Source organism: Rhipicephalus microplus, unplaced genomic scaffold, assembly GCF_043290135.1.
Source record: "Rhipicephalus microplus isolate Deutch F79 unplaced genomic scaffold, USDA_Rmic scaffold_19, whole genome shotgun sequence".
In the NCBI taxonomy this organism is placed as follows: Eukaryota; Metazoa; Arthropoda; class Arachnida; order Ixodida; family Ixodidae; genus Rhipicephalus; species Rhipicephalus microplus.
In genome coordinates, this window is record NW_027464592.1 from 11,099,388 (window position 1) to 11,125,584 (window position 26,197).

General features: G+C 42.8%; 2 protein-coding genes across 3 annotated transcripts in view; one reads left to right on the plus strand and one right to left on the minus strand.

Moving 5' to 3' along the window:
* Nucleotides 1-708: 708 nt before the first annotated feature.
* The window catches only part of LOC119181527 (protein O-mannosyl-transferase TMTC1), a 78,140-nt gene continuing 52,651 nt past the window's right edge, over nucleotides 709-26,197 (minus strand). The window contains exons 6-18 of the mRNA XM_075883661.1: nucleotides 23,633-23,736; nucleotides 21,241-21,442; nucleotides 19,856-20,031; nucleotides 18,394-18,561; nucleotides 18,128-18,241; nucleotides 16,905-17,048; nucleotides 16,330-16,541; nucleotides 15,596-15,731; nucleotides 14,654-14,798; nucleotides 13,419-13,556; nucleotides 11,050-11,172; nucleotides 4,504-4,581; nucleotides 709-4,312 (exon numbers count right to left, since the gene is read on the minus strand). Of these exons, the coding sequence (XP_075739776.1) occupies nucleotides 4,178-4,312; nucleotides 4,504-4,581; nucleotides 11,050-11,172; nucleotides 13,419-13,556; nucleotides 14,654-14,798; nucleotides 15,596-15,731; nucleotides 16,330-16,541; nucleotides 16,905-17,048; nucleotides 18,128-18,241; nucleotides 18,394-18,561; nucleotides 19,856-20,031; nucleotides 21,241-21,442; nucleotides 23,633-23,736 (1,875 nt within the window). The 3' untranslated portion in view covers nucleotides 709-4,177. The remainder of the gene's footprint in view (nucleotides 4,313-4,503; nucleotides 4,582-11,049; nucleotides 11,173-13,418; nucleotides 13,557-14,653; nucleotides 14,799-15,595; nucleotides 15,732-16,329; nucleotides 16,542-16,904; nucleotides 17,049-18,127; nucleotides 18,242-18,393; nucleotides 18,562-19,855; nucleotides 20,032-21,240; nucleotides 21,443-23,632; nucleotides 23,737-26,197) is intronic.
* LOC119186381 (uncharacterized) overlaps nucleotides 18,457-26,197 on the plus strand; it is a 188,185-nt gene continuing 180,444 nt past the window's right edge. For both annotated transcript variants that reach the window (XM_075883662.1, XM_075883663.1), the window contains exon 1: nucleotides 18,457-18,591. The gene's annotated coding sequence lies outside the window, so the exon portion shown is untranslated. The remainder of the gene's footprint in view (nucleotides 18,592-26,197) is intronic.

The window sequence follows — 26,197 nt, forward strand, 5'->3', positions numbered from 1 at the left end:
TAACCTGCATATTGAAAAGTAGCAGCTTAGGCAACTGTCCCGTGGCACAGCCGCCGAGCCCACAGTTGGGCGCGCGAGGGTGTCGCTCCTTTATAGCCGAAGAGGCGATTGATGTTGCTGACATAGGCGTATCCCAGGTGGCAATGGTGACGAAATCCGTGTCAGGGGCGGTTAGCTTATCATATGAGAAAGCAACCGATATACGGCCAATGCATGGTTCCACACAGGTTGAGGGTGCGTGCGGGATGGCCAGTATGGTAGCGGGCAGAGCTGCGCAGATCACTGCGATGGCGACGACCTGCATATTGAAAAGTAGCAGCTTAGGCAACTGTCCCGTGGCACAGCCGCCGAGCCCAGCAGTCAGCAGTCAGGACTTTTTCAAGACTTCGTCATTTTTATGTATAAGTCCGCATTGTTGTACGTTCGTTTTGCAGCACCATGCTAAAGAAACCGCAGTTCCTAACCATGGCGTGAGTGTTATTCTTAACGTTAAGGGCTTCCCAGAGAGGTAACTTTCGAGCGCGCTCTACAGACTGAGGACCGGTCTATAGGTGAAGGATACTCAACATTTGCTCAAGGGCGAAGGCGTAGCCGGCACCTTACTTGTGCACCGATATCTACTTGTATATCATGTCAGCAAAAAGTAATAATACGCGCATTATACAAAAAAGTTGGTATTGTAGAAAACTCATTCAAAACGAGACAAAATTGCATGAAAGCATCGCTTTTTTAATGTGGGACATGACAGCATGAAGTATTTTACGAAATTGTACATCCACGAATAACACTCAAGCGCAAATGCGTGATGTGACAGCTCCAAAAATTGCGCCCTAATAAATGGGGTGATGAACAAGCACACATACGGGACAAAGACACGCGAAAGTTTTATCCCAATAGGATATAAAAATAGGTGTACGAAACAGATTCAGTCATTCAACATTAGCAAAAATTATGATTTTTCCGGGTAGTCTCAACCGATACACGAAAACCACGCACAGCACGGTTACATCACTTCTAATCGACGTTATAAACACATCAGTTGGGATGATTGCGCGTCGGCAAGCATTAGTATTCATGAAATCCGTGAACACACACAAATAACGAGACGATTACACAGTGAGACAACTTCCTACAAAAAAATACTACCCTTGCTAGGCTCTGGTGAAGTAAGGCGATGCAAATACCGACTCCTGCAAGCTCATCCAGCAGTCAGGACTCCACTATGCAGCTAAGTGGAAGGAAGGCAACATAAACATTGTTGACACGATAAACACCTACCATGCGCCATTAACACCACGTTTTTGTTACGGCTACGTAAGGTGCTCGAAAGCCTCTTAAAGTTCTATATTCTCGGGCAGTCTGTGTACTTCCTACAAAGGGCACATACGCAAACTCTTGAGCCAATAAAATACCATGGGCAACAACTAGCACGCAATCGTACAAGGAATGTGATGACACTGCCTCCGGTGGCGACATACAGACATCATTAACTTTATTATAAACCTGAGAACCGACTGACCAATATTTGGTAGATTGACCTCTGGGGGGCTTTTCACTCCAACGTATCACAAGTATAAACTTGAGTAATGGTTTATTTTTTAATGTGGCGAAGCTAATGGTATACGCCTTGTGGCCAAACACACATATCCTTTTGCGATGCTTTGAGCGCCACGACGGTAAAAGAAATTCTGGACCATATCTACAAACTGAAACCTGATGGGATGCGAAGCAGCAGCGGTGCGCACGGCGCTGACCAGGTTGAAACGGGCGTTGACGCGGGCTCTGAAAGAACGGTTTGAAGCGAAACTCGGTGTAGCGTTTACTCGAGTGAACGCTCTTTTGAAACGCAAAGACACGGTAGATGGGTTTGGTATTGTGCAAGTTTTATTGCAGATAAACGAGCCGAGAGATTAGACAGACTAACCCCCGCGTTCAGAAACGCTGCTTGACTTCAACTTCACTTGCCACAGACTTCAATGCAGCACGAGCACGTTGCGAACGTGCTGTCCTTAGGCGGTGCCAAGGCAACACAAACGCGCTACATTAGGCGGTTTGAAGTCAACTTCAAGTCGAGGACCTTTTCTGATTGCGGGGGTTAGTCACGTGCCCACAGCACCCATACGGGCGCAGCCTGCTGGCCATTTACAATGGCCGGCCACGCCCGTACGGTAGCCGCAGACCCATAACTAAATAGGCCTAGAGTTTCAACTCGACGTGCGCTCGAGCATTGCGTGTGGTGGAAAAGGTGAAGTGAGGAGAAGTTTGTTGCAAGCCGGTGGAGGAGCTGAAAGCTACTGAAGGTGAGGAAGAGAGTAACGTCAACGCGCAGCTGCACCTTGACCAATTTGGCACCGCTCCAACACCTCTGGTGTGGGGGTTGTGCAGAAACACGGTCAGCGTTACGCAGGCTAGTCAAGGAGTGGCATCGCATCCAACAGCTATTGTCGCACTCTGCCACCACATGCTGCTGTTTACAAGCACACTTCTGAACTATTATGTGCTACTGTCAGTGCTTCTGATAGCGGCTAGACACCGTGGAGTATTACGAACAGTTTTTAGCGTTTGTGGCACCGCAGTCTTACGGAAAAAACCTAAGAAACTTGGTAAGATTAGGTCTAGCAACATCTTGGTGTGCTGTGCTGCTCCTGTGCCATGCAATTTTCATGGACCTGGAGATGTTAAAAACAACGAAAAAGAGTCAACTGCTAATTCGTAAAAACATCACAAATGATAAGAAAAATAATGCCAGGAAAACCCGTCACAGGGCAATAGTACAAGGGTAAAAAAAAGAACGCAGACACAAACAGACACAGACAAATAGAAGAAGACAGCAAGAACACGGCGTTTGTGTTGTCTTGACTCTTCTTTTGTGTGTCTACATGTGTACATTATTTATGACAAATCTGCATTAACTAGTTGAACTTCCTGCCGTTCTAAGCACGATGCTGCCACTCCTCTCGTTCTCTCCCAAGAAACAAATATTCCACTTTACATTCGCAGACATTGAGCAGCTCGAGACAACTGACTTCATTACGTCCTGTAAATCCGAACATACACAGGTTTTCCAGATACGTTGTAGGTCACGGAAACACGCTGAACGTTACGCGCACTGCGATGCGATGATTACGTCAGACATTTTTCGCGAGATCTCCTTGTATTGTTCCGGTGCTGCATTCCGACTTTACTTGATTCGTAAACATTTATAACACGACGCACACAACGACACAGTAACAGGAACCACATCTGAGCAAATCTGTCACACTTTGAGAGAGTTACATTGTGATAGATAACCCACAAAAAACTCTGACAATCAGAAATCTATAGGCACGTTGTTGCATAGACTTATGCCACTACTCGAAGAAGTGGTACTTTTCACTACAGCAAACCGCATAGATACTGACAAAGAGGGTGAAGACAAGTAGGTTGACACACATGCTACATTCAGTAATACATTCATTCAGTGTTGTCGTCTATTTTTTTTCATTTCTTCTCAATGGCGTAGAAAGAAAACTACATAAAAAGAGGATCGTAGTAGACATCCACTTTTTGTGTTGATATTAAAACTCCACGTGAACAATCTAAACGTTTTCGTGCATCAGAAATCTGGGCAAAAAATCCAGTGCATTACTATTTTTTTTCTTGAACCAAAAAACGAAATTCTCTGGAAGTATTTTTGAAGTCTTATATGTTAACAGGGGCAAATAGTTAACGTGCGAACATTGAACATTAACATTGTGAGACGAGTTCATAGTGTAGTATCACAATTATTCCATAAAAACTACTGTGCGACATCACGTACTTTCAACAGGCATATATAGGGCACAGGTTTTCGCCAATTGGAAAAAACAGAGTGTCCCGGTGTCTGAAAAATACCTATTCACAAGATATCAACCTTATTAATAAAAAACTAAAAGTTTCACAATTTCTTTTCGTTATCAGCACTGTGGAATAGGACGGGGTGTTTGAAGCATGAATGACGCAGTGCATACACCTATAACACGAACTGCTACTTAGGAGTCAAGATACGATCATTCTGCACTTCGAGCTAATTAAACGGAATGTGTGCCTGCTCACTGGTAAAGTTTAGGGAACACGTGAAGCCACTTGAAAAGGCATAGCGTGAATGTATATATGCCGATAGGTGGCGCGGTAATTGCACTCCGACGAAGCTCCAGCACTAAACGCAGTCGTAGAAGGGCAGTGGCCTAGTGATTCGTCGCCTCAACTTGGCCATGTTGTCTACGATGAGCTTGTTCTTTGGATCCAGAGAGAGGGCCACTTGGTAGTGTCGAAATGCAGCTGGGTAGTCACTCTGGAAAATAACATGTAGCATAAAATCTCTGATAGAATAACCTGCACAATGAGCTCTGCATTTATAAGCAGTCACTTAAGCCCAAGTGTGGCAACTAAGTATTACGTGTTTCGGTGAAGGCAATAAATATTAACGCATGATGAAACCAGTTATTGCAATGCGTTGCTATATCTCGCAACAACAAAGCTAACCTCCAAGTGCCTGATCACCGCAAGGTTCAGATGAGCGTGAGCAAGATCAGGATCCAGACGAATGGCAACTTCATAGCTCTGAAACAGAAAACGAAATGGCACATTAAATATTTTATGTATTTTATGCATGTTATTGACATAAAAAGCAGCAGATATTTGGTGCAGTAGAGTAGGCATTTCAAGCAGGGGTTTCTATAAGCATGCCTTATAAGTAGTGACTCAGCCACGGGAAAGACTTTATAAGCAATTTACAATCGTTTGCCAAATATTTCTGAATTTCTTTGAAAAATATCCTGAGAAAACTTTTTAATAGCATTTACATGCTTAACCACACAACATAAGTGCGTATAATAAACGGGGAGGGATATTGATCCTGCTGTTAAGGTGCGATACCAATAAATGTCTCCAATTAGGTAAGAAATTTATATTTACAAAAAGTAAGTACATAAATACTGATATATATATATATATATATATATATATATATATAGAAGAACTTGAAGGGAAGGCACGACAGGTCCGGGTATTTTCTATATTGAATTAACTTGCAGATAGCACATAAGAAAAGGATCGTGTTTACTAACGTTTCGGCCGTGGCACGGCCTTCGTCAGAGTAAGTAGGTATGATACAATGCAGCCGCTTTTATAGGCTCACGTGATGAACTCTCGGTATAACAGCTAGGACAATCAAAGTAAAAAATGGTAATCTGTCAGAACCTTGTGTTGACATGACTGACATGTGACGGGTGCATGAATATACAAGTCTCAAATTTCCTTGCGCATCGACACGCGGGGCACATTATGGTTGGCAGGACATGCAAAAGAGCTATGAAGTAGAGAAACCACGGTTGACTAATATACATTCTAATATACATTAAAATATTTTATTAATCTAAGAAGTCGTGTTGTTATAGTGCGAGGCAGGTGAGCTTTCCTACGTTTTCATTGATACCTGAACGAATGGTGTTAAATTTATGGATCAAGAAGGATGCCCTCACTTCCCTATCGTGATTTGTCTTGAAACCGGACTGAATAATAGTGGCCCTAATTTTGTCGAAACCATGGCCAGGCATACTGACGTGCTTCGACAGCGGTAGATTAGGGAGGCTTACGGTATGTGCACGGTGATTATTAAAACGAATTCTGAAACTTGTCTCTGTTTGACCTATGTACTGAGCTCCGCATGTTGAACACTCTAGAAGATAGATGACGTTTATACTATCACACGTGTAGTTCCCATTTATCTTTAAAGATGATTGATTGATTTGTGGGGTTTAACGTCCCAAAACCACCATATGATTATGAGAGACGCCGTAGTGGAGGCCTCCGGAAATTTTGACCACCTGGGGTTCTTTAACGTGCACCCAAATCTGAGCACACGGGCCTCGACATTTCCGCCTCCATCGGAAATGCAGCCGCCGCAGCCGGGATATGAACCCACGACCGGCGGGTCAGCAGCCGAGTACCTTAGCCACTAGACCACCGCGGCAGGGCTATCTTTAAAGAAAAACTCGACGATGTACTTAAAACTGTTTTAGATGTCGTCATGTGCGCGCACACTTTGCAACGTGGTTTGTTGCAGGGATGGCAGCCTTCATGATGTGAACACGTGGTTTTAGATGAGGTTAGTAAATCACGAAGGTTCCGCGACCGCCGGTAGACCACGCGTGGTTGTTCTGTAACGATTTCTTTGAGCCGCTCGCTCTGTATCAATATGTTAAAATGCTTCTTTAAGATATGGTTCACATTTGGAGCTGAGGCCGCATGTGTCAAAGTTAGATTAGTCCGCGAACAGTCTTTGGGTCTTTTGTTAGTACTCAGCAGTTCTGAACGGTCAAGCTCTTCGGCACGTTTGATGGCGTCTGTGATTATGCTGGCCGGATAGCTCTGTTTTTCGAGCGCACTCCGAAGTTGTTCGCAGTGGCGGGAAAATTCGCTGCTATCAGAGCATATTATTTTAAAACGGACTGCTTGGCTGTAGGGAATACTAGTTTTGTTGTGTTTCACGTGACTACTGCTAAAGTGAAGATATTGCTGCCTATCCGTGGGTTTTCTGTAAAGATTAGTTATCAGCTTCCCGTTACGTAGAGTGACCATGACATCAAGGAAGTTTATGTTCACAGGTGAATATGAGGGCGAAAAAGAAATCGCCGGATGGGCGTTGTTAAGATCTGCTATGAAAGAAAGAAGTTGCGATTCACTATGGTGCCAGATTAGGAAAATGTCGTCAATGAACCGCTTATAGTAAAATGGCTTATAAAATGGCGTGACTTACTGGATCTTGTGCCCCGCTCAGCATCCTGTCTTATTCTTCATGTTGGGACGGTCGATGTGGCTTCGAGTTCGGGACACGAGGCGTTTGCAAAATACCGCGATCTACTTGAAAGCATTGCAAAAGACCGCCCAGAAGTTCGGCGAATTTACGCCACGCTGATACTGCCTAGAAGTGGAAACCGTCGACAAAGGAACTGTAACCTGACATTCGTCCGGCGCTGCAACAGAGAAGCATCAGTGTTCAACAACATGCTTCGGAATTTTTGCCGCTATTCCCGGCTAGTTTGCTACCTCGATCATGAAATCGAATGGTTACCACCCACACGCGTCCTCGCAGCAGACGGCCTTCATATGAGCTTCGAGGGTGTGTTGTTGCTTGCAAGCCACATCCGCCACCTGTGCTTTAGGAGACCGGTGGATGCGACATCAGCTGCCTGGTGCGATTCATCAACGAATGACGACTCTCCGCATCGAGTGGATCGAGCTGGGCGACCTTCAGCACCCAGTCATCCTACAACACAGTCAAACTCAAGAAACAACACCGCGCCGACAGCAACCTTCACCCTGACGAACAAGCCTTCCGTAGCAGAGAACGTCACCTCGAAAGCATCGCGCGCCCACATGAACAAGTTGCAATCTACACAGCCTACGTCTTGCCTACCACCGCCTGCGGTCGTTGCATCACTTTCGCCGTCTCTACCACGCTACGGACTCCGGAACAGGGGCACAACCACGAGAGGAACGAACTGACCAACACAACGCCACCTGGGTGAGAGTACTTTATCTGTTGGCTCAATGAACTTTTTAAGGACCAGGAAGGTTATAGAAAAACGTACTCGTTGTGAATCGCACATTTCTATGCTTAGAATGTATGTCGCGGCAACAAGTGCTCCTAAAGGTTTACAACTAAAACTGCAGCCGGCCACATCAGAGATGTCAAAGAAAAACCTGTCAAGGTGGCACAACACCTTAAATCGGGCGTCTGTTGAACTAACCAGCATACTTATTAGCCATTATGAATCATCAGAAAAAGGTCTGCGGAATCAGGAAAAACAGCTTGTGCAATCCTCTCAGTTTACGACTGAAGAATTAAAAACTCTCGAATTATATCGGTCACAGAAGTTAGCCGAGCTGGATGCTAAAAGTCAAAAAAGGTCGCGCGTGATAACTTAGGAAAAAAGGAATGCTCCCGACGAGGAAACATTCCAACTACAGCTGAAATGCGCCAGCCCGAGCTGGAAAGTAAATCATCTGGACAGGATAACATTATAAATTTGTCATGTTACGATCTATCAATTGAGGAACGTAGTGTGTTATCTCGAGGACTTAATTTTTGCCCTGCAACAGGAGGCTATAGTGAATTTAAGTTGGTGAAGGATCTTCACAATTTCGAACGTAACATGCGCCTCCGTGAGTACTTTTATGATCGCTCCTCGGCTCACAATACCGATAGCCCATCATTGCCATCTTACAAGCATTGGACACCCCCCTCCCAAAGAGACAAATGTCTGGACCTTTATATCAGAGCTGTACAACGCGATGTCATGCAGGCATATAAAGAACGTACACCATTGCACCGCAACCTTACTGACAGAGAGCAACAAGCAATTGAATCCATCACTAGTCTTAATGACATAATTATAAAACCTGCAGATAAAGGAGGCGCCATTGTTGTAATGAACAGAAGCAAATATATCAGCGAAGGCCATAGGCAGCTCAGTGATGCATCATATTACAAGCGGCAAGATCATGACCCAACAAACGAGTTCAAAGATATTGTTCGTGATACTTTGACTACGCTCTTTAATAATAAAGAAATGAGCTATGGCACTCTGAAATCCCTAATACCGTTGAGCCCAGTAGCTGGCAGGTTTTACCTTCTTCCCAAAATTCATAAGAGAGATAATCCCGGTAGACCGATAATTTCTGGAATTTGAACAGTGACTGAGAACCTTTCCCGTTATGTAGACAGCCTCATCAACACCATTCCGTCCAGCTTTTCTTCTTACATTAAAGATACCAATCACTTTCTATCAGATATTGTTGACCTACAGGTTCCTCAAAATTCGTTTCTCGTTACGTTAGATGTCACGTCACTATATACTAATATCCCTCACTCAGATGGCATCGAGGCAGTTATCTGTGCGTACAACGATTGCGACGCCAACAAACCAGTTTCTGCATCTACGTTAGCTACGTTGCTTAAGCTCATTCTTGAACTTAACAATTTCGAATTTGATGGGACACATTATGTTCAAGTTAGTGGTACATCTATGGGCACAAGAATTGGACCAAACTACGCAAACATATTTATGGGACTCCTTGAAAACAAATTTCTTGCAAATTGTGAATATAAGCCATTTTACTATAAGCGGTTCATTGACGACATTTTTCTAATCTGGCACCATAGTGAATCGCAACTTCTTTCTTTCATAGCAGATCTTAACAACGCCCATCCGGCGATTTCTTTTTCGCACTCATATTCACCTGTGAACATAAACTTCCTTCATGTCATGGTCACTCTACGTAACGGGAAGCTGATAACTAATCTTTACAGAAAACCCACGGATAGGCAGCAATATCTTCACTTTAGCAGTAGTCACGTGAAACACAACAAAACTGGTATTCCCTACAGCCAAGCAGTCCGTTTTAAAAGAATATGCTCTGATAGCAGCGAATTTTCCCGCCACTGCGAACAACTTCGGAGCGCGCTCGAAAAACAGAGCTATCCGGCCAGCATAATCACAGACGCCATCAAACTTGCCGAAGAGCTTGACCGTTCAGAACTGCTGAGTACTAACAAAAGACCCAAAGACTGTTCGCGGACTAATCTAACTTTGACACATGCGGCCTCAGCTCCAAATGTGAACCATATCATAAAGAAGCATTTTAACATATTATTACAGAGCGAGCGGCTCAAAGGAATCTTTACAGAACAACCACGCATGGTCTACCGGCGGTCGCGGAACCTTCGTGATTTACTAACCTCATCTAAAACCACGTGTTCACATCATGAAGGCTGTCATCCCTGCAACAAACCACGTTGCAAAGTGTGCGCGCACATGACGACATCTAAAACAGTTTCAAGTACATCGTCCAGTTTTTCTTTAAAGATAAATGGGAACTACACGTGTGATAGTATAAACGTCATCTATCTTCTCGAGTGTTCAACATGCGGAGCTCAGTACATAGGTCAAACAGAGACAAGTTTCAGAATTCGTTTTAATAATCACCTTGCACATACCGTAAGCCTCCCTAATCTACCGCTGTCGAAGCACGTCAGTATGCCTGGCCATGGTTTCGACAAAATTAGGGCCACTATTATTCAGTCCGGTTTCAAGACAAATCACGATAGGGAAGTGAGGGAATCCTTCTTGATCCATAAATTTAACACCATTCGTTCAGGTATCAATGAAAACGTAGGAAAGCTCACCTGCCTCGCACTATAACAACACGACTTCTTAGATTAATAAAATATTTTAATGTATATTAGAATGTATATTAGTCAACCGTGGTTTCTCTACTTCATAGCTCTTTTGCATGTCCTGCCAACCATAATGTGCCCCGCGTGTCGATGCGCAAGGAAATTTGAGACTTGTATATTCATGCACCCGTCACATGTCAGTCATGTCAACACAAGGTTCTGACAGATTACCATTTTTTTACTTTGATTGTCCTAGCTGTTATACCGAGAGTTCATCACGTGAGCCTATAAAAGCGGCTGCATTGTATCATACCTACTTACTCTGACGAAGGCCGTGCCACGGCCGAAACGTTAGTAAATACGATCCTTTTCTTATGTGCTATCTGCAAGTTAATTCAATATATATATATATATATATATATATATATATATATATATATTTATATATAATTACTCTCAGATCGCGTGCTGTATAGAACAGCTATTTTTGTTTTTTACTTTAACTTATTCCGCATCATCATGCCAGAAAATTGATTAGCTCCGTGTAAAATTGAGGTAAAGTGTAAAATATCAAATTATTTTAATACATGCTCCTGGGACTATAACGTGCTTTTATATTACTTCAACTCAAAATGCTACTATCTAGGCACACCTAATCTACGGGAAATTATGTCCAAACAATTGCAATATTATGCGTGTTGGCATAATTTACAGACACAAAGTGAAGAACTAAAACAAAAGAGGGTGTTTATTTCGGCTTTCAGAACATCATTATTCTGCCCAAGCTATGTCATCGAGTTTTAAAAAATGGTTCATTACTCTGATAAAAGCGCGTGCCTTGTACGAACCTGTGCCGATGAGCTGAAGTCATTTAGGTCCTTCAGTATGTCACCGTGGTCGCTGTGTATTTTTGCACATAGGTGGTCGTCAACAGCGCACAACTTTAGAGCCTTTAATACGTATTCCAGTGCCTGAAAGATTAAGAAAGACTCACTAATCTATCGATCATATTTATAGTACAAGAACGCACAGCGGTTCATACAATCTTCAATTGTATTCAGGGCTACTGAGGGAACTCTCAGTGGGGACGCAGCAAGTGCCCCATAATTATGTAAATTCGTAACATCCCCTTGAGAGCTGAGGCAGTATAATGGCATGTAAAGCTTGTAGTCAGGAATATTAAAAAATAAATCACATTGATTCAAAGCAAAGTTCTGCAAGCGTGCTGTGAACAAGTAGCAGTAAAAATTACCAGATGAAGAAAATGCGCAGCATGTTCGCTAATTATAGAAATGAATTTCAGCACCATTCACAGTTAGCCTATTTTGTATGCATTTAAAATATGAACCCAGTTCTTGTAGTGAAACACGGTTAATACAGTAATATTCACAAGTTAAAGTAATTTGTAGTTCAGGCCCTTTATACGGTCTGTTCAACAGTACGGTAGCGGTAGAGCATCCCTACTGATTATATGATGTCATTCAATGTACCCAGTAGCCATCCACCCTTGTGTATTAGGCGGATCTGATAAACAATTATATCTTGAATATAAAGCTGGAAAAAATAAAAATTGGGAGCCATTCAGCTTCGCTTTCAACAGTTGAACGCAATAGCGATAATTTTTTATTAGTGCGCAATTCAAACCTTTAGTTTTGGAAATCTTTATAAGTTGTGTAGGAATCGAGACCGCCCTCCTACCTGGCGCCTCATTCCCCAGCTGCCGCACGCGCGCCACCAGCGTAGCCCGGGCGCGCATAAGCACCGGCATCCACTAAGATGGCTGCCAGGGCGCCTCTTGGTCTGGGCCAGTCAACCGTCGGCTTCTTCCCGCGCTGGCATGTCCGGGCACGCTACGCGGGCCTACGTCACAACGCAGTGCCATTTCCCATTGGGCGCGCGCGACATCCTCCTCTCCTGCGAGCTGTGTTGCGCCCAACGATTCGCTCGTCGCGGCAGATGCTCTCAGGCCTCCACGAGAGGTTTACGCGCTGCTTAGCAGGCGGCTTCTCGTTCGAGCGTTCGACTTCGGTCCTTGTGCGGGAGTCGTAGCGCCCTAGGCAAACGCACTTGCTCGGACTTGCGGAGTTTGCTATACGGCCTGCAAGCCAGTGAGTGTTGCACTGTGCTGCATCTTGGGTTAATAAACCCGTTGTTGTTGTTATCCTGCCTCGTACGAGGTTTCTGCGCCGTGCCGGAGAAAACGACGAACATCTTCGCACGCAGCGGCAGTGGAGGACGTCGCATCCCTACACGGTTGCGCATAGTAGGTAAGCCTTGTGCAAACCTATCTCCACAGTTGCTATGAACCCACAACATGGCCTTCAGAAAGCAGTAACATGAGTGCTTTTTGCAGTGGGTGACTGACTTCAAGCTATGAAGTCATTACGATAATATCATGTCCTGACGGCCAATGGTGCTTGTACCACGCAATATTCTTGCAATAATTCATGCTCTATTATGAAGCATGTATGTGTGTTTGGTGAAGCGTGAAACTTACTCTAACTGTATTTCCAAGAGGAGGAAGTTATTTCCACTGTATGCGCAAGCAGAAGCGTGGCTGTGTTTTTTTTTTTTAAAGAAGAAGCTTGGCTGTGTGGTAGAACACCCGCTTGCCACGTAAACAACCCAGTTTCGATCCCCACTCAGACCGAGAGTTTTTAGTTATTCATTTCTTTTGCGTCTTTCTCGATTCTTCGGTCACATAAAGATCACGATTTTTCACTCACAACCAACGACACTGACACCAATGCGGACGCCACAATTTCCACGAAATCAGCTCTTTTATCTCGTTGAAACATGGCTGCTCCATACTAAAAGCTACGATTTATAAGCCCTTATACTCCTTGCTTTCTGAAGCAGATGTGAAATTAAAAACAAATTGTTCTATGTGTGCGCAAAATACTCTTTTCAGACGTCTAAAGTACATTTGGGAACTGTTAAACTCTTGCGAGAAATTAAGTTACTTGAGTCATAAGCATTAAAGGTACGATTTACACAAGGACCGCAAGATTGCCCACACTATTATGTTATGCAATTCGTTAAACAGCTAAGGGGCAGTAATCAATCAGTCAAGCTAAAGGAGAAATAAATAACAGTAATTTTAAGTTGACGCAGCCAGCAAATAGAGCAACCAGCGACTCATTTTCTATGCAGAGTCAAATACATCGTTTGCACACAGAATAAGTGATTGATAGACTTGACGAAATGCAACAAGTACCTCGACTGTTTGGTTGATGTGGTGGTATAACAGGGCAGCCGTGTGCAAGGCACCTCTGTCAGTGCTGTTGTGGTCGATCACGTCGAGCAGAAGGTCCTCAGCAGCTCGAAAACTTCGAAGTTGAATTAGGAGCTGAGCCTGAAAATGGAGTTGAAACGAAACACTGTATGCTGCTTTCTACAATACCTTAAATCCAGAACAGTATTGATTGAATGCTTTCACCTAACAAAGCAGGAATACAACCCCGTTTACTTAGAGAAAAAAAGAAATTTTGCCTCTATAGATTCAGCAGTGCCTACACAGTATACAGCCACGCAACTTCTGCCCACATTTGACGTCTCTCAATATATCTTTAAAAATACGTTAGCGTCAACCCCAACACTCTGAAAATTGTGCCTCTTCTTTGACACTCTCTTGACTTTTCTTCTATATTAAAATGAATGTGCCATTCTTTTCTCGTAACATTATTCTTGCGAGTATGTCAGGTGATCGAAAAGCACGCAGGTGATTGAAAAGCAAGCAAGCACGTCTTGTACTCTTATAACTACTTAGCTGGTAATACGTAAGCAGCTTTCCGAGACGTACTTTTGCATAAATTTTGCGGTAATAACCTAATAATTTTATTTGTATGTATAATGCCGGAGTCATAAAAATTGAACGTTAAACCACTTCACACGAAAGACATTTATTATTGTAAAATACTATCCTTGTCTGGTTATATTAGGCTTTATTATACTATTTGTGTTTAGTTTGTCAACGAGGGGCGTACTCACGCGGTGGTACAGCAGGCCCGTGCCCCGTCTCCTACCAAAATTGTTTTTCGCCATGGCACAGAGAGCAAAAATGACCATTTCAAGGATGCGCCCACCCCAAAATCGAAGAAGTGCCCCACCCCCCCTCCGAAAAAAAATTTCTGCCTACGTGCCTGTTTTCAGCAAGTGCTTCATAGCTTCTTTTTAATGAGGGACAACCAAACTACAGTGCATATAAAAACCTCTGCTAAATTTTTTTATACCGTGCATTCTGCCTAATGGTAAATAGCATAAAATATGGACAAACAATTTTATCGAAGCCAAGAAGTAATAAAAAATATAGCGCGAATTGTCTCTCGTGATTAGTTCGAATTTTCTCTCACGTGAAAAGAAGCAGTCTACACTGTCCAAGAGTGCCAACAGACCAGCTATTACAAATTATTACTCCCTAACGAACATTTCTGTTCGTCATTTCCTACTCACATAGTGAACCTTGCTGTCACGGTGGTCCGGGAAACGCTTATCTATATCCTCGAACAGCTCTCTTGCTTCATCCAGTCGCCCAGCGCTGACGTAGAACACAGCGAGGTTGTCCATCACCAGTGGATCTGGCTCAGCAGCAAGGGCTCTGTCCGTCATAAACCAAACTTCATCATGGGCAGTGAATTTGAGAGAAATCAACTAGTATTTCTAATTCACGTGTTGCATAAACGGTGTTAGTTTAACAGCAACGTGTGTTTTTTCAGGCTGCTTCTGATGGATTCAGCTGCTTGTTGTTTGTTTTAAGAGCATCAGCCGCAAAATTGTCATGCACAGTCGTTCATTACACAGATTACAAACAACGCTAAGAAGGTGTGCCCCAAAATGATTTTGTAGGAAGTCTAGGCTAACAAGAAAAGTGTGTTAAAAAGGTTGGAAAATTCACTTTCTGATATCTGAGACGTCATATGATGTAGGATGTCTCTCCGCAAGATCTTACATTCAAATGCACACCTTGAACACACAATGGTGTTACTCCACTAAGTACAACTGAGGCGATCTTTCGAACGATAGCGCCACAGCTCTGCCTCACTAATGCGTCCACTGCTATCTGAAAGGCTTACACGAATTAGGGTGGCTGAAACGCATTTTAGGTTTATGCTCACTTCTTTTAAAGTCCTCCCTGTTGTGACTTCTCCTGTCGGATTGAACAGGTGAGAAAGTAATTATTTGAGGCATCGTACATGGTCTTGGCGGGTTTAGGATTACCTAATGTGGACATGCTGTAAAAGAAAGGGTGGGTAAATGGAATCAAATTGACATATTCTTTCTTTAGGTCGCCTCTTATGTCATCGCGGCGGAGCATTGTCACAACACCACGGAGGTTCGTTGGTTAACTTTGTTCTAAGAAGGGTGGTCGGCTGTAGGTATAACCTCGTAGCTAACCTCTTGTAGAGGCTTTCGGCCTGCATGTTTAGATTCATGCTCCGAAGGCTCTTAGCTGCGTTCAGAAGTGCCATGGTGTGGTTTTCTTGAATGTCGAGAGCATGATGATACTGTGCCATGGCCTCTTCAACGCGGCCTGTAAAGAAAAGAGCACATGCTTACCTGAATAAGATCATTGAAAAGCAGAAAATGCCAACAAGTAATCTAGGTTGAATTAGAGATGAAAATTGATGGAAGAGGGTTGTCATTGGAGTTGAACAACACCCATTGCCGTACTAGTGACATTCTTAGTTCAACCGTTTCACGCTTCGTCTTCTGCAGAATTTTCGCAGTATTCAAATTTTAAACTACCTGTTTTTTTGTGTAGACAATCATGCTAGGCAGCCACACCTCATAACGCTTAATTATTTACCCATCCTTGCAACATATCTTGTTTATATTGTTGATAACTTCAGAAGTCCTGCAAGATAACGATGTAATCTCTTAAAATTGTACAGCGAAACATATCCAGTCATTTCATTACGCTCGACATAATGTTTATACTTTGAGACCAGAGGTCGGGAAACTTAAAAGTTGCAGTAGCGATTTTTAGTGCTATAGCTGATTTGAATAACATATAGTTTATTAAACAGGTGACAAGTTACTTAGCTGCCGGAAAGTACATATCTTGTCACTACGTGGCACGACTTGAGCCTAATATAGAGGAGTAGAAGTTACTCTAAAGACGGCCTCACCCTGTGACTGAAGGAATGTGCCGTAGTTATTCCGGGCGTCGGCATTTCTGTCATCGCTCTTTAACGCCATCTCGTGCAGCCTCTCGGCTTCAGCTAGGTCACCTCTGTCAGCCGCGAGGACAGCAAGCGACGAGTAGGCCTCGCAGAAATCGGGGTCAAGCTCCACCGCACGCTTCAGCAGGGCTCTTGCGACATCTTTTTGGCCTTGCTTACTGTACGGGAAAAACAAAGGATATTTATTTTTGTTATTCATGGGCAAACTGTTTACTGCAGGATAGATTGATTTCTGGCAAACAATGAGCGAAAGATTACCCTGGAAGCATGTACAGAAGATGAGAGGTCGAGCATATGCTGAAGTGCGAGGCGTGGTCATGACAACAGACAAAATAACAAACGATAGGCACAGTTGGGTTGGTAAGGCTTTTATTACGACCCTACCAATGCATTACCAATATGCGTTGAAAGAGTCTGTTTTGTTTTTTCTCGGTTTTCTTTCTCGTTATTGTGGTTCACTGCAGCTTGGCTGTGCTAACTGTACTGCTTAACTGCCTCAAAAGTAGGGAAACCCTATGTACCTGTAGATATTGGCCAGGTTGAAATGAGCTCCTGGGTGGTTTGGGTTGACGTGCAAGGCGTATCGAAAGTGATGTTCAGATTCTTCCGCCGATGTAAGCACAGTGCCCAAGTTATTGTGAGCGCTGGCGTGATCTGGCCACAACCTGGGGTGCGAAAAGCAGAAGGAATAAATCAAATATCACCCTGTTTTACTACGCCCAATTTTCTGCTGCAATAAACACTTAACGCCATCACCAGCGCAAGCGATGGCCTCATCAATCATTATAAGAATAAATCTTTGCTTAAATTCTTTTCACCTCAACCTGCTTACGTAATGCGGTCCTGTCAAAGAATAGTGGCCAGACACCATTTTGTTAAAAGTAAAGTTTAAAAGACAAGGTTTAAGGGCTGTTTGGCCGGCGTATCACCTTAGAAATCCCGCGCTGTACCGTTTGAAAATCTCGATGCCTCGTTTAAGGACTCGAATGGTCTTATTTGAGTGCCCATGTAACGGTGGTAGCTTTTCGCTGAATGTCACTTTGTTCTGCTGACCAGCGTAGCTTAAAAATACTTCTAACTTGAATAACGAATAAATAATAAACAAAGCGTCAAGACAAGAATACCCCTAATTAGGAGCGTCGAATAAACATTGGCCCCGTATCTGCATGTTAATCTGCAAATGTTGTCGAAAGACGATAGTCTTGCGTCTGGAAAGATTGAACAAAACGTTTATTTGATGTTTTGCGCAAGAAAATCGGAGAATGGTATTCTGGAAGCGCTGCGCTAGAGTGCCTCGAGCAGGCAGCACAGGCGAACGAGCGCACGAAGACACGTCACACCTGAGACATAATCGCTATCTGGCAGTTATATTGGAAAACGAAATGCATGGCTCTTAGATGGGTGTGCACGCCCGTCTCAGAGGTGGTAAGGTGTAGAACGCAAGGTGACGGATAGGTGGCACTACCGTGTCGTCTTAGCAAGGCGTTATAAACACATCCCTTTTCATGCAAGCGTTGCATGGTCAGCGCCGCGTGATAAACGCTAGCGCTACAAGTATGAACGGTGAGCCTTGAGCAACATTGATGGGTGCTGCGGATGAGGTCGCGCATTTAGGGTATCCGCTGGTGCCGTGTCTGGTACCGTTAGGAATGGACGAACAGACAAATAGACAGACCAAAATTTTTGCATCGAAGGTCCCCAAGAAAGACTATCGTCTTTAAAACTACAACAACAAAGAACTCACTCGATTGCTAGCCTGTAGTGTTTGATGGCCAAGTCCGAGTTTCCTGTGTCCTTCTGCAAATTAGCGTAATTGTAATGCATCTTTGCGTTTCCCGGAAGGTCTCTTATACCAGATCTGGAATAAACAAAATGTCTTGTTCACATAATTTACACATATTGAACACAAACACAAAAAAGACAGTAAATAGACTCACATTCAGCATATGACTAACAGGGAATGTAGAAGTAACTTGAACTTCACGCGAAAACAGTATGAATTTCACCCACTCAAACAGGGCTTTCCTGGATGTCCAAACGCCGTTCCGGTTCCAGGTGCGTGCCACGAAGAGCACCACTAGAATGAAGCAGACGCTCGTGGGGCACCACCGGAGCACTCTAGAGCACCACGTGTGGAGGCGGGACATCCCTTCAGCCACCAGCAGAGTGACGCCTATGCTGCAATAGGAAGAAATCCACTGCAGCAAGGTTTGCAGCATCTTATATTTAGTTGGAAGATCAAACAAAAAACCTTGAATTTGCTACGGTGAAGAAATAAAGGCTGAAATTTTTGTCAGTGATGTGCATTTCACAAGATGAGAAACGCGTGTCTCTGAAAGGCTGTTGATTGATTGGCGGGCCAAGTGCGAAGTAAAAAGTTAAAGGATACACAGCGTTTTTCGCGAAGAAAGTAGTGTGGTTGAAGCCACGAACTAAAGGAATCGCTGCGATGCAAAGCAGTCAGTACAGATGCGCGTACATTACCTAGTTTGTATCTGAGGCAAATGAAGGTTATGAAGTCTGAACATTTATTTCGCTATATGTATCGCGTGCTTGACATACACGGATGTATGTACAATATAGTACATACTATACTCATGAAACTCGCATGGTATATTCAATACATGACCTGTCATTTACGTACATCATCCATTCCTGTCACGCTGTACCAATATTGGTATATATACAGCAAGTATAAAAGTAGAAAGCTCACCAAAGAAGAGTATTGTATATAATTTCATATATGACGCGCGTTTTATAACCTATATATGTTTGCCCTCGTCATTTATGTTCATCAGCCACGTCTATTGTTATCAATGTTTGTGCATATGAACCTAGTGAACCGGTCGTGAGAGCACCCTGAGCATGGCATTTTAATGATGCCGTACAAGACATGAATATCATTATTTTCTTGTGACCACCTGTCAGTTACGTTCGTTTCAACGTCACGTCTCGCAATACAAGTTTTGGTGTATCTCAGTGTAGCTTTTCGTTTGCCAGATAGTTTGCCACCCAAATCTACGCACACAGCCCCTCTGCACTTTCGCCTCCATCAAAAATGCAGCCGCCACATCCGGAATTACATCCTGCGACCTCACGTAACGGTGCTTAGTGACCTGACTACAATCAGAACATAAAGTAACCGATAGTAGCGTGACATGTCTGTCTGGCATGTTTAGGCATACTTAGTACTACCAGTGAAAATATAGGATCTCTGGCAAAATTTGGCATTACGAGCATAACTTAGCTAGTTCGAAAAGTAGCACCACTGATAGTTCTAGCCTTTCACCACTAGTTCAAGGTTGGAACGTTTTTTTTAGAAAGACGTAATTTGCACAGTTCAATCCATACTAAAAACTTGCTTTTCAGATATCATATTTGATCAAATCACTCCGTCTTAGGAACACCACTCGATTTCGGCTAACATAGGTACACATGCAACCACTGTAATTTGCACTGTTAATGGTATTACCTAGGAATGTAGAGGACTCTCTCAGCTACAACGAAGCCAACGGTCACGAATAAGTTGGATGCCGGAAGGAATGGCAGCACTGTCAGGAACAGGGGCACCAGTAGTCTTAATGAATGGCCGCGCAGCCGCTCATTATTGTTGTAGCAACACAGTTGTTCTCTTGATCCACCGGCAGGCTACATGCGTCACGTGGAATAACAATCACTTCAAACTCTCCACCTATCTTAGTATACAGCTATCAATAACAATTTCGTGCAGCGCATATGATTACAGAACGTTTCTCCCGAAGACACACATGCAAGCACACAAATACACTCATGCGCATGTGCACAAATGTTAAAGGTAATACATAAAGTGGCTGAAAGTCGAGCTTCTTTGTAAGGACTCATAATGAAGGAGGTAACGCATGCAGAATGGAACGCAACAGAAGGAACCCAGAGTGGGTTTGTGTTGTATTCATCCCTTTATTTGTGTTTGTGTTTGCACCCCCTGCCTTCATGATTACTTTCGCTTTTAAACTTTCCTTCTGTATCAGGTAGTAATTCTGTGGTGCTTGCGTCTATTTGATGATGTGTAAGCACGATATAAGTCTTCAATGATGAAGCTTTATTAGGTCATATCGAGAGTTGGGACTGTCACTACAAGAAAGCCCAATATATAATTTTTTGAACAAACGTATGAAGTTTGGCTAGTTGAATGTTGTTTATGGCAGAGGGAATAAAATAGTGGAGAACACAAGGACACGAATTTCGCACCAATATAAATGCGTGTCTATAGTCATTCGTGTTTATTAATTTATGTCTGTAAAGACAGAACAGTGAACCGCGTCTTAACGGGCTATTGAGACTACTCGTCCCGTTACAGAGGAACTCGTTCTCAGGTTTTGATAGATAATCCAGCTGATAGACATTATAACTCGCGTCCTTGTGAAAGGACAAGTATCGTATAGCCATCTGCAAATAAATATAGCAATGTCAAGCTTCCTTAGAATGCAACATACGAAAAAAGTTGCGCAAGTAGGTTTAGGCGTCATCGCCCTCAGATGTGAGGAGAATAAAAATACTGGTCCCCTCGACTTCTTACAAGTTGGCTACAAGACCAAACACAAGTTGACCTCGTGATGCTAATTAATTCTAAATTTCTCAGAAATTGACGCCATATAGTGCTTTCTAGACTCGAAATTTGATCGTCTTCGAAACCAACACAATATTTTTTGTGGCGGAAATATACCATTTTATGTCCATGCATGATCAACACAAACAATTGCATTTTAGTATCTCCCTCCCTCAAAAAAATGGCATAAATGAAATTAAAGTAAATGATCATTGTCCCAGTTTTAGGCAATGCGCGCAGGATGAGAATTACGAAACATTATGTGAACTCACGCTGCTTTTTATTTTTATTGTCGTCAAAGCCCGCCAGCCGAGAGTCAATAGCGAAGCGAGTAACGCCAGTGTAGCCAGATTCCTGCAGTCACTCGGTGACGTCACCAGAGGTATACTGCCCATCTGCCAATCGTATGACAGGGTGTGTGGACACAGCACTAGCCAGGCGTTGAAGGCACACAGGTAGCTGTAAGTCAGCAGCCTGTCATAAAGGAAAGATAGGAATCAGAATGGGCGACGTACAATGCGCATTTGTAAGGCTTATTTTAAAATCAACGTCGTCGTCCACAATTGTTTCCGCAGTGCTGCACACCTGCTCTGTCCTCGTTCTGAAGTGAAGAGAAGTTGTTAGCATGTGCTCAATTTTTTTTGTTTACGTGCCAATGATTGGGCAACAATTTGTGATGGAATATTGGTTCCCGCAGTTAGTAGTGACGAAACACTCTAGTATTTTTACAACTCAAAACACTATACACAGACATATACGTTAGATAAATAATAAAAGCTGCAGCATAATTAACATTGTTTTCTGAGGAGTTAGGATTTATTTGGAACTGTGTAGTTATTACATAAACATGCATAAATATTATGTACAGCATTTTCTTCGCGTTTTTCAATGTGTGGTTTCGTTTGTTCGCCCTTCTTGAGCAACTTTTTCTCACTGTTTTTTTATTGTGAAACTTCATGTTCGATATAGCGGAACGAACAATGAACCGGCAAAACATTATTCAACCTGTGCAGTAATTTAAAAGGCTGATCTCATTCTTATGTTGCTCTTCTCTGTAATTTCGAAATAGCCACTTATACCAAGTAGTTCAACACCTGCATTTCAATGTGACACGCCAGTTGTCAAGGTGTTCTCAGTGTTTGAGATAACTATACGGGACTTCAAAATGAATACGAAAGAAACATCTTAATAATTTAGTTTTCAACTATCTACAACATTGTAATCTTGTTCTATTCTAGGTTGTACAAGCAACCGCTTGCCCCTATAAAGACCACCTATCTCAATTATTCTGCTAAGCGAAGGGTCTTCGATACGCTGATTCAATGGACTTTTTAGGGGCGAAGCTCCTTATAGCGGCAACCGTTCGTCCCCCGTAGTATATAACAAGTATAACATATTGACCTCCAAGGTGGTGCCGGTGAGAGACTTCTTCTGTGCGTTGTTGCACAATGAAAAATAGTGCTCAATATACATGTCAATGGCTGCTAATGGGGAATGAGAGACAGGAGCATTCGGCTTTTAGTTACCACCCAGGCTTCGATCCCCATTAGCAGCCATTGGCATGTACATTGAGCACTATCTGACAAGAAAGGTTGCTACGTTATACTCGCTCGGTGTGACCTCCTTAGCTTTAGAAAGGTTTAGCGAGCGTTGAGCCACAGTGCCATGAATACAATGGACTTGTATATACCATGAATGAACTCGATGTGGTTAAAAATGGGAAGTAGATACGAAGCGCAAGCCGTAAGAATGTAAAAGCCAAATTCTCCGCCTCTCATTTCCCATTAGCAGCCATTGGCATGTACATTGAGCAATATCTGACTGAAAAAGTTTGCTACGTCATACTCGCTGGGCGTAACCTCCTTGGTTTTCGAAGGTTTAGCGAGCGTTCGGCCGCAGTGCCATGAATACAGTGAACTAGTATATACCATGACCTCGAAGTGGTTAAAGGTGGGAAGTGGACCCGAAGCGCAAGCCATAAGAAAGTGTGCGTGTGCCACCTCTCGTTTAGTCCTTGGAATGTCGGCTGGATGGCGGTGCTTCTATATGGGGAATATATGATGAAAAGATGCGAGACGGTGGTACTTGGAGTGTTGAATAGATGGACGAACGGACACATAGACAGATGCATGGATGGACGCATGGACGAACGCAGGGACGGACGCATGAACAGACGCGCGCACGGACGGGCTGATGGACGCATGGACGGTCACACAGACGGACGCATGGACGGACGGAAGCAAGAACGACGAATTCTTCGCCCCACTCTCCATCATTCACTCCGTGGATATGCTGCCATTTTTTTTTTCATAATTGTAAAGCAAGCCTTCCAGCTATGTAGCCAGTTAATGCTGATTAGGCAGTTACTACAAAGAGGTTGTTCTTGCGCAGTTTATTTGCACTATGACATGAGAAATGTAGGCTCTCCTCCCTTGACATAAACAGGCATAACAGACAAGCCGCAGTGCGTACAACTAGGAGCTTGTCTCGACTTGAAACTTAGCAGGTGCTGCCATTAGTTCAGGGAATGTAAATGCGGAGAAGCGCACTTACTGATTAATAAAGGGGGTATAATAGCTAGAAGCCATTACTGCATTTTCAATTAGCCTAATGATATAGAATAGTGTATAAATACCACTAGTGCTATTTGAAAGATATGGTCACCTGGTTGCACTCGCCGACGAGAAGGATGCAGGGTTGTCCATCTCTGAGAATTCGGGTAAACTTCCTTGCAAAATACATAGCCTGAAGCACAGAAGCAATATCGTCTGTACAGGGAAGCAAAACATAAGATATTAGCCCAATATAAGTTATATTAAAGTTTTTTTACTTTAGTTTCTGCCAGTGATTACATCGAGGACGTCAATAATTTTGCCGTTTCATGCAAGAAAACGATTGCCATCCACCGACTAAACAGTAGCACGAAGCAAAGGATTAAACAAATAGATGCTTCTCACATTGAAAGCTTAGGCAGTTGAAGATTACGGCATTTGAACGATTAATCGGAGGGGCGGCACGTTAGTGAGTTGAACACTATTCGCTCTGAAAACCTGAATTATAGGGCAGAAACTAAAGCTACGTTTATTTTGAGAAGCCTTCATGATTTCCTTTGAAATACAAAACAACACTCCTTTATTTTGTTTGCTGGCACTTCACTCGTATTTTTGTTGTGACAGCATTGCACTTTACGGCGCAGCACATGTATAGCAATCACTGTGATTGTCATTATTCTTGTCGCTTCGTTTATCTACATCTTTGTCAATTTTTCAGCATTAGCAAATTCTCATTTTTGTTTTTTGGAAACAATGTATTACACCGACACCGACACTGGAGTAAATGCGAAACGATTTCGTTCACACTGTGGCCTTATTAGAACGCGAGAAAGCACAGAAAAATATGGCGAGAGAAGATCGGAGGCGAGACCGTTGCTCCATGCTAGGATTGTGATATCGCCGTGCAATTCTTACTTTTCCGGAAGTGACTATGCCTCACTCGCACGTACTGGACATACAATAAAGCAAGATACAGAACAAGTAGTGTCATTCCACGCCAACTGTCCCCACCAGAGCACTCCATAAAAATTTATTTCTACGAAATAGTTTGACAAAATTACACACATATGGACAATAGTTTCAAAGTAATTTCTCGAGATATTTTGAGAGGCAAAAACTTTTCCCGCCCGTGACCACCCTTTACAATTCGCGAAATGATGGAAAACAGGTACGAAAGAAATTTACGTTATTTGATTGTTTCGCACAGTATTTCAATACTTGCTTTTTACGTTTCTACAGCAACATGCTGGTACTATTAAACAGTTCCTTATCATTGCTTAACAATTTGCACTCTTCAGAGTGTACCAAAAAATAAGCAAATTGTTGTGTTTCGAGAATTTTGCTGCGAAACACGACCCTTATTAGAATGCGTAAATTACTTTTTTTAGCTCCAGGTAAAATTTATTATATACATATACGTTTGTTTTGTCGGATTGTGACACGTAGACTCTATAATAAATCTCTAAACTTGGCGAAAACGCCACTTCAGTCTAATTTGTGACGTCTGTAGCACCCTAAGGTGGTAATCGTAGCTATTTTGTTCACAAAAGTATAATCTAAGCCATTTTTATTTAGTGAAAGAAACATTTTTGAAGTTTATTCAACCATCATTACCAGTGAGGTTATATTAAACAGAGGTAAGGATATAAAAATGCGAAGGAACTGCACGTCACTACGCTCCCAATGATGAATTGCGTTACTTACTCCATTAGCACAAATCACAGGCGGCGGCTGACGACTACGCCATATAAGAATCTGATATTATCTCATGATAGCTGTGAGTCAGTGCATGTTACCAGACTGACGATTCCTACTTTAATCAATATCTGTTGCCAGCAGCCACACGAACAAGCTGAGAAAAAGCAGCTTAGCATAATCTTTCGTGACATATGGACGCCATGCGGTAGGCGCGAATGCACAGGACGTCGTCACATCGTGCGCCGTTTGCGAAATACACAGGTGAATTTTGTGTGGATCAGCTTGTGCGATCGTGCGAAGGGGTCGTGAGCGCGGTTATTTACTACGATCATGCCCCTTCGCACGATCTATATGAACGTTGCGACATCTTTTTTTTTTACGTCAATGGAGTCTCATAGCCACATGCAATAAATGCAAAGCGTTTCATTATTTGGAGTGTAGTGACGTAAAATCATTTGCATTGTTATATCTTTACCACAATATGTGGTATACAAAATAGAGTACTAATAAGCTGAACATTAAAGCATGTTTTGCAAGTGCACTACCACTTAATTATGCGGCGAATTCAGTTGGTTTGTATTGCCCCCAAAACAATACAATGGAATAACAAGTATAAACTTCAAAAATGTATTTCTCTACTAATACAAAAAATGACTTCGAATAAACTTTTTGTGAACAAAGTTGCTATGATCATCAATCTTATTCATTTTTCACCAGACTTTTTTGTGGAGCACTTAAGAGTACTACAGACGTCTCAACTTAGACCAAACGGGCGTTTTTGCCAAGTTCAAAGTTTTATTTTTGGTGCTATGTGCCACACACTGGCAAAACAAAAATATTTCTACACAGTAAATATTACGCAGAGTTTTATGATAATGATTTATTCTTTCTATTGAAGGTTTTTATTGTAGCGAAGTTCTGCGAAAACACAGCAATTTGCTTAGTTTTGTGTGCGCTTTGAAGATTTTGAAGCTATGAT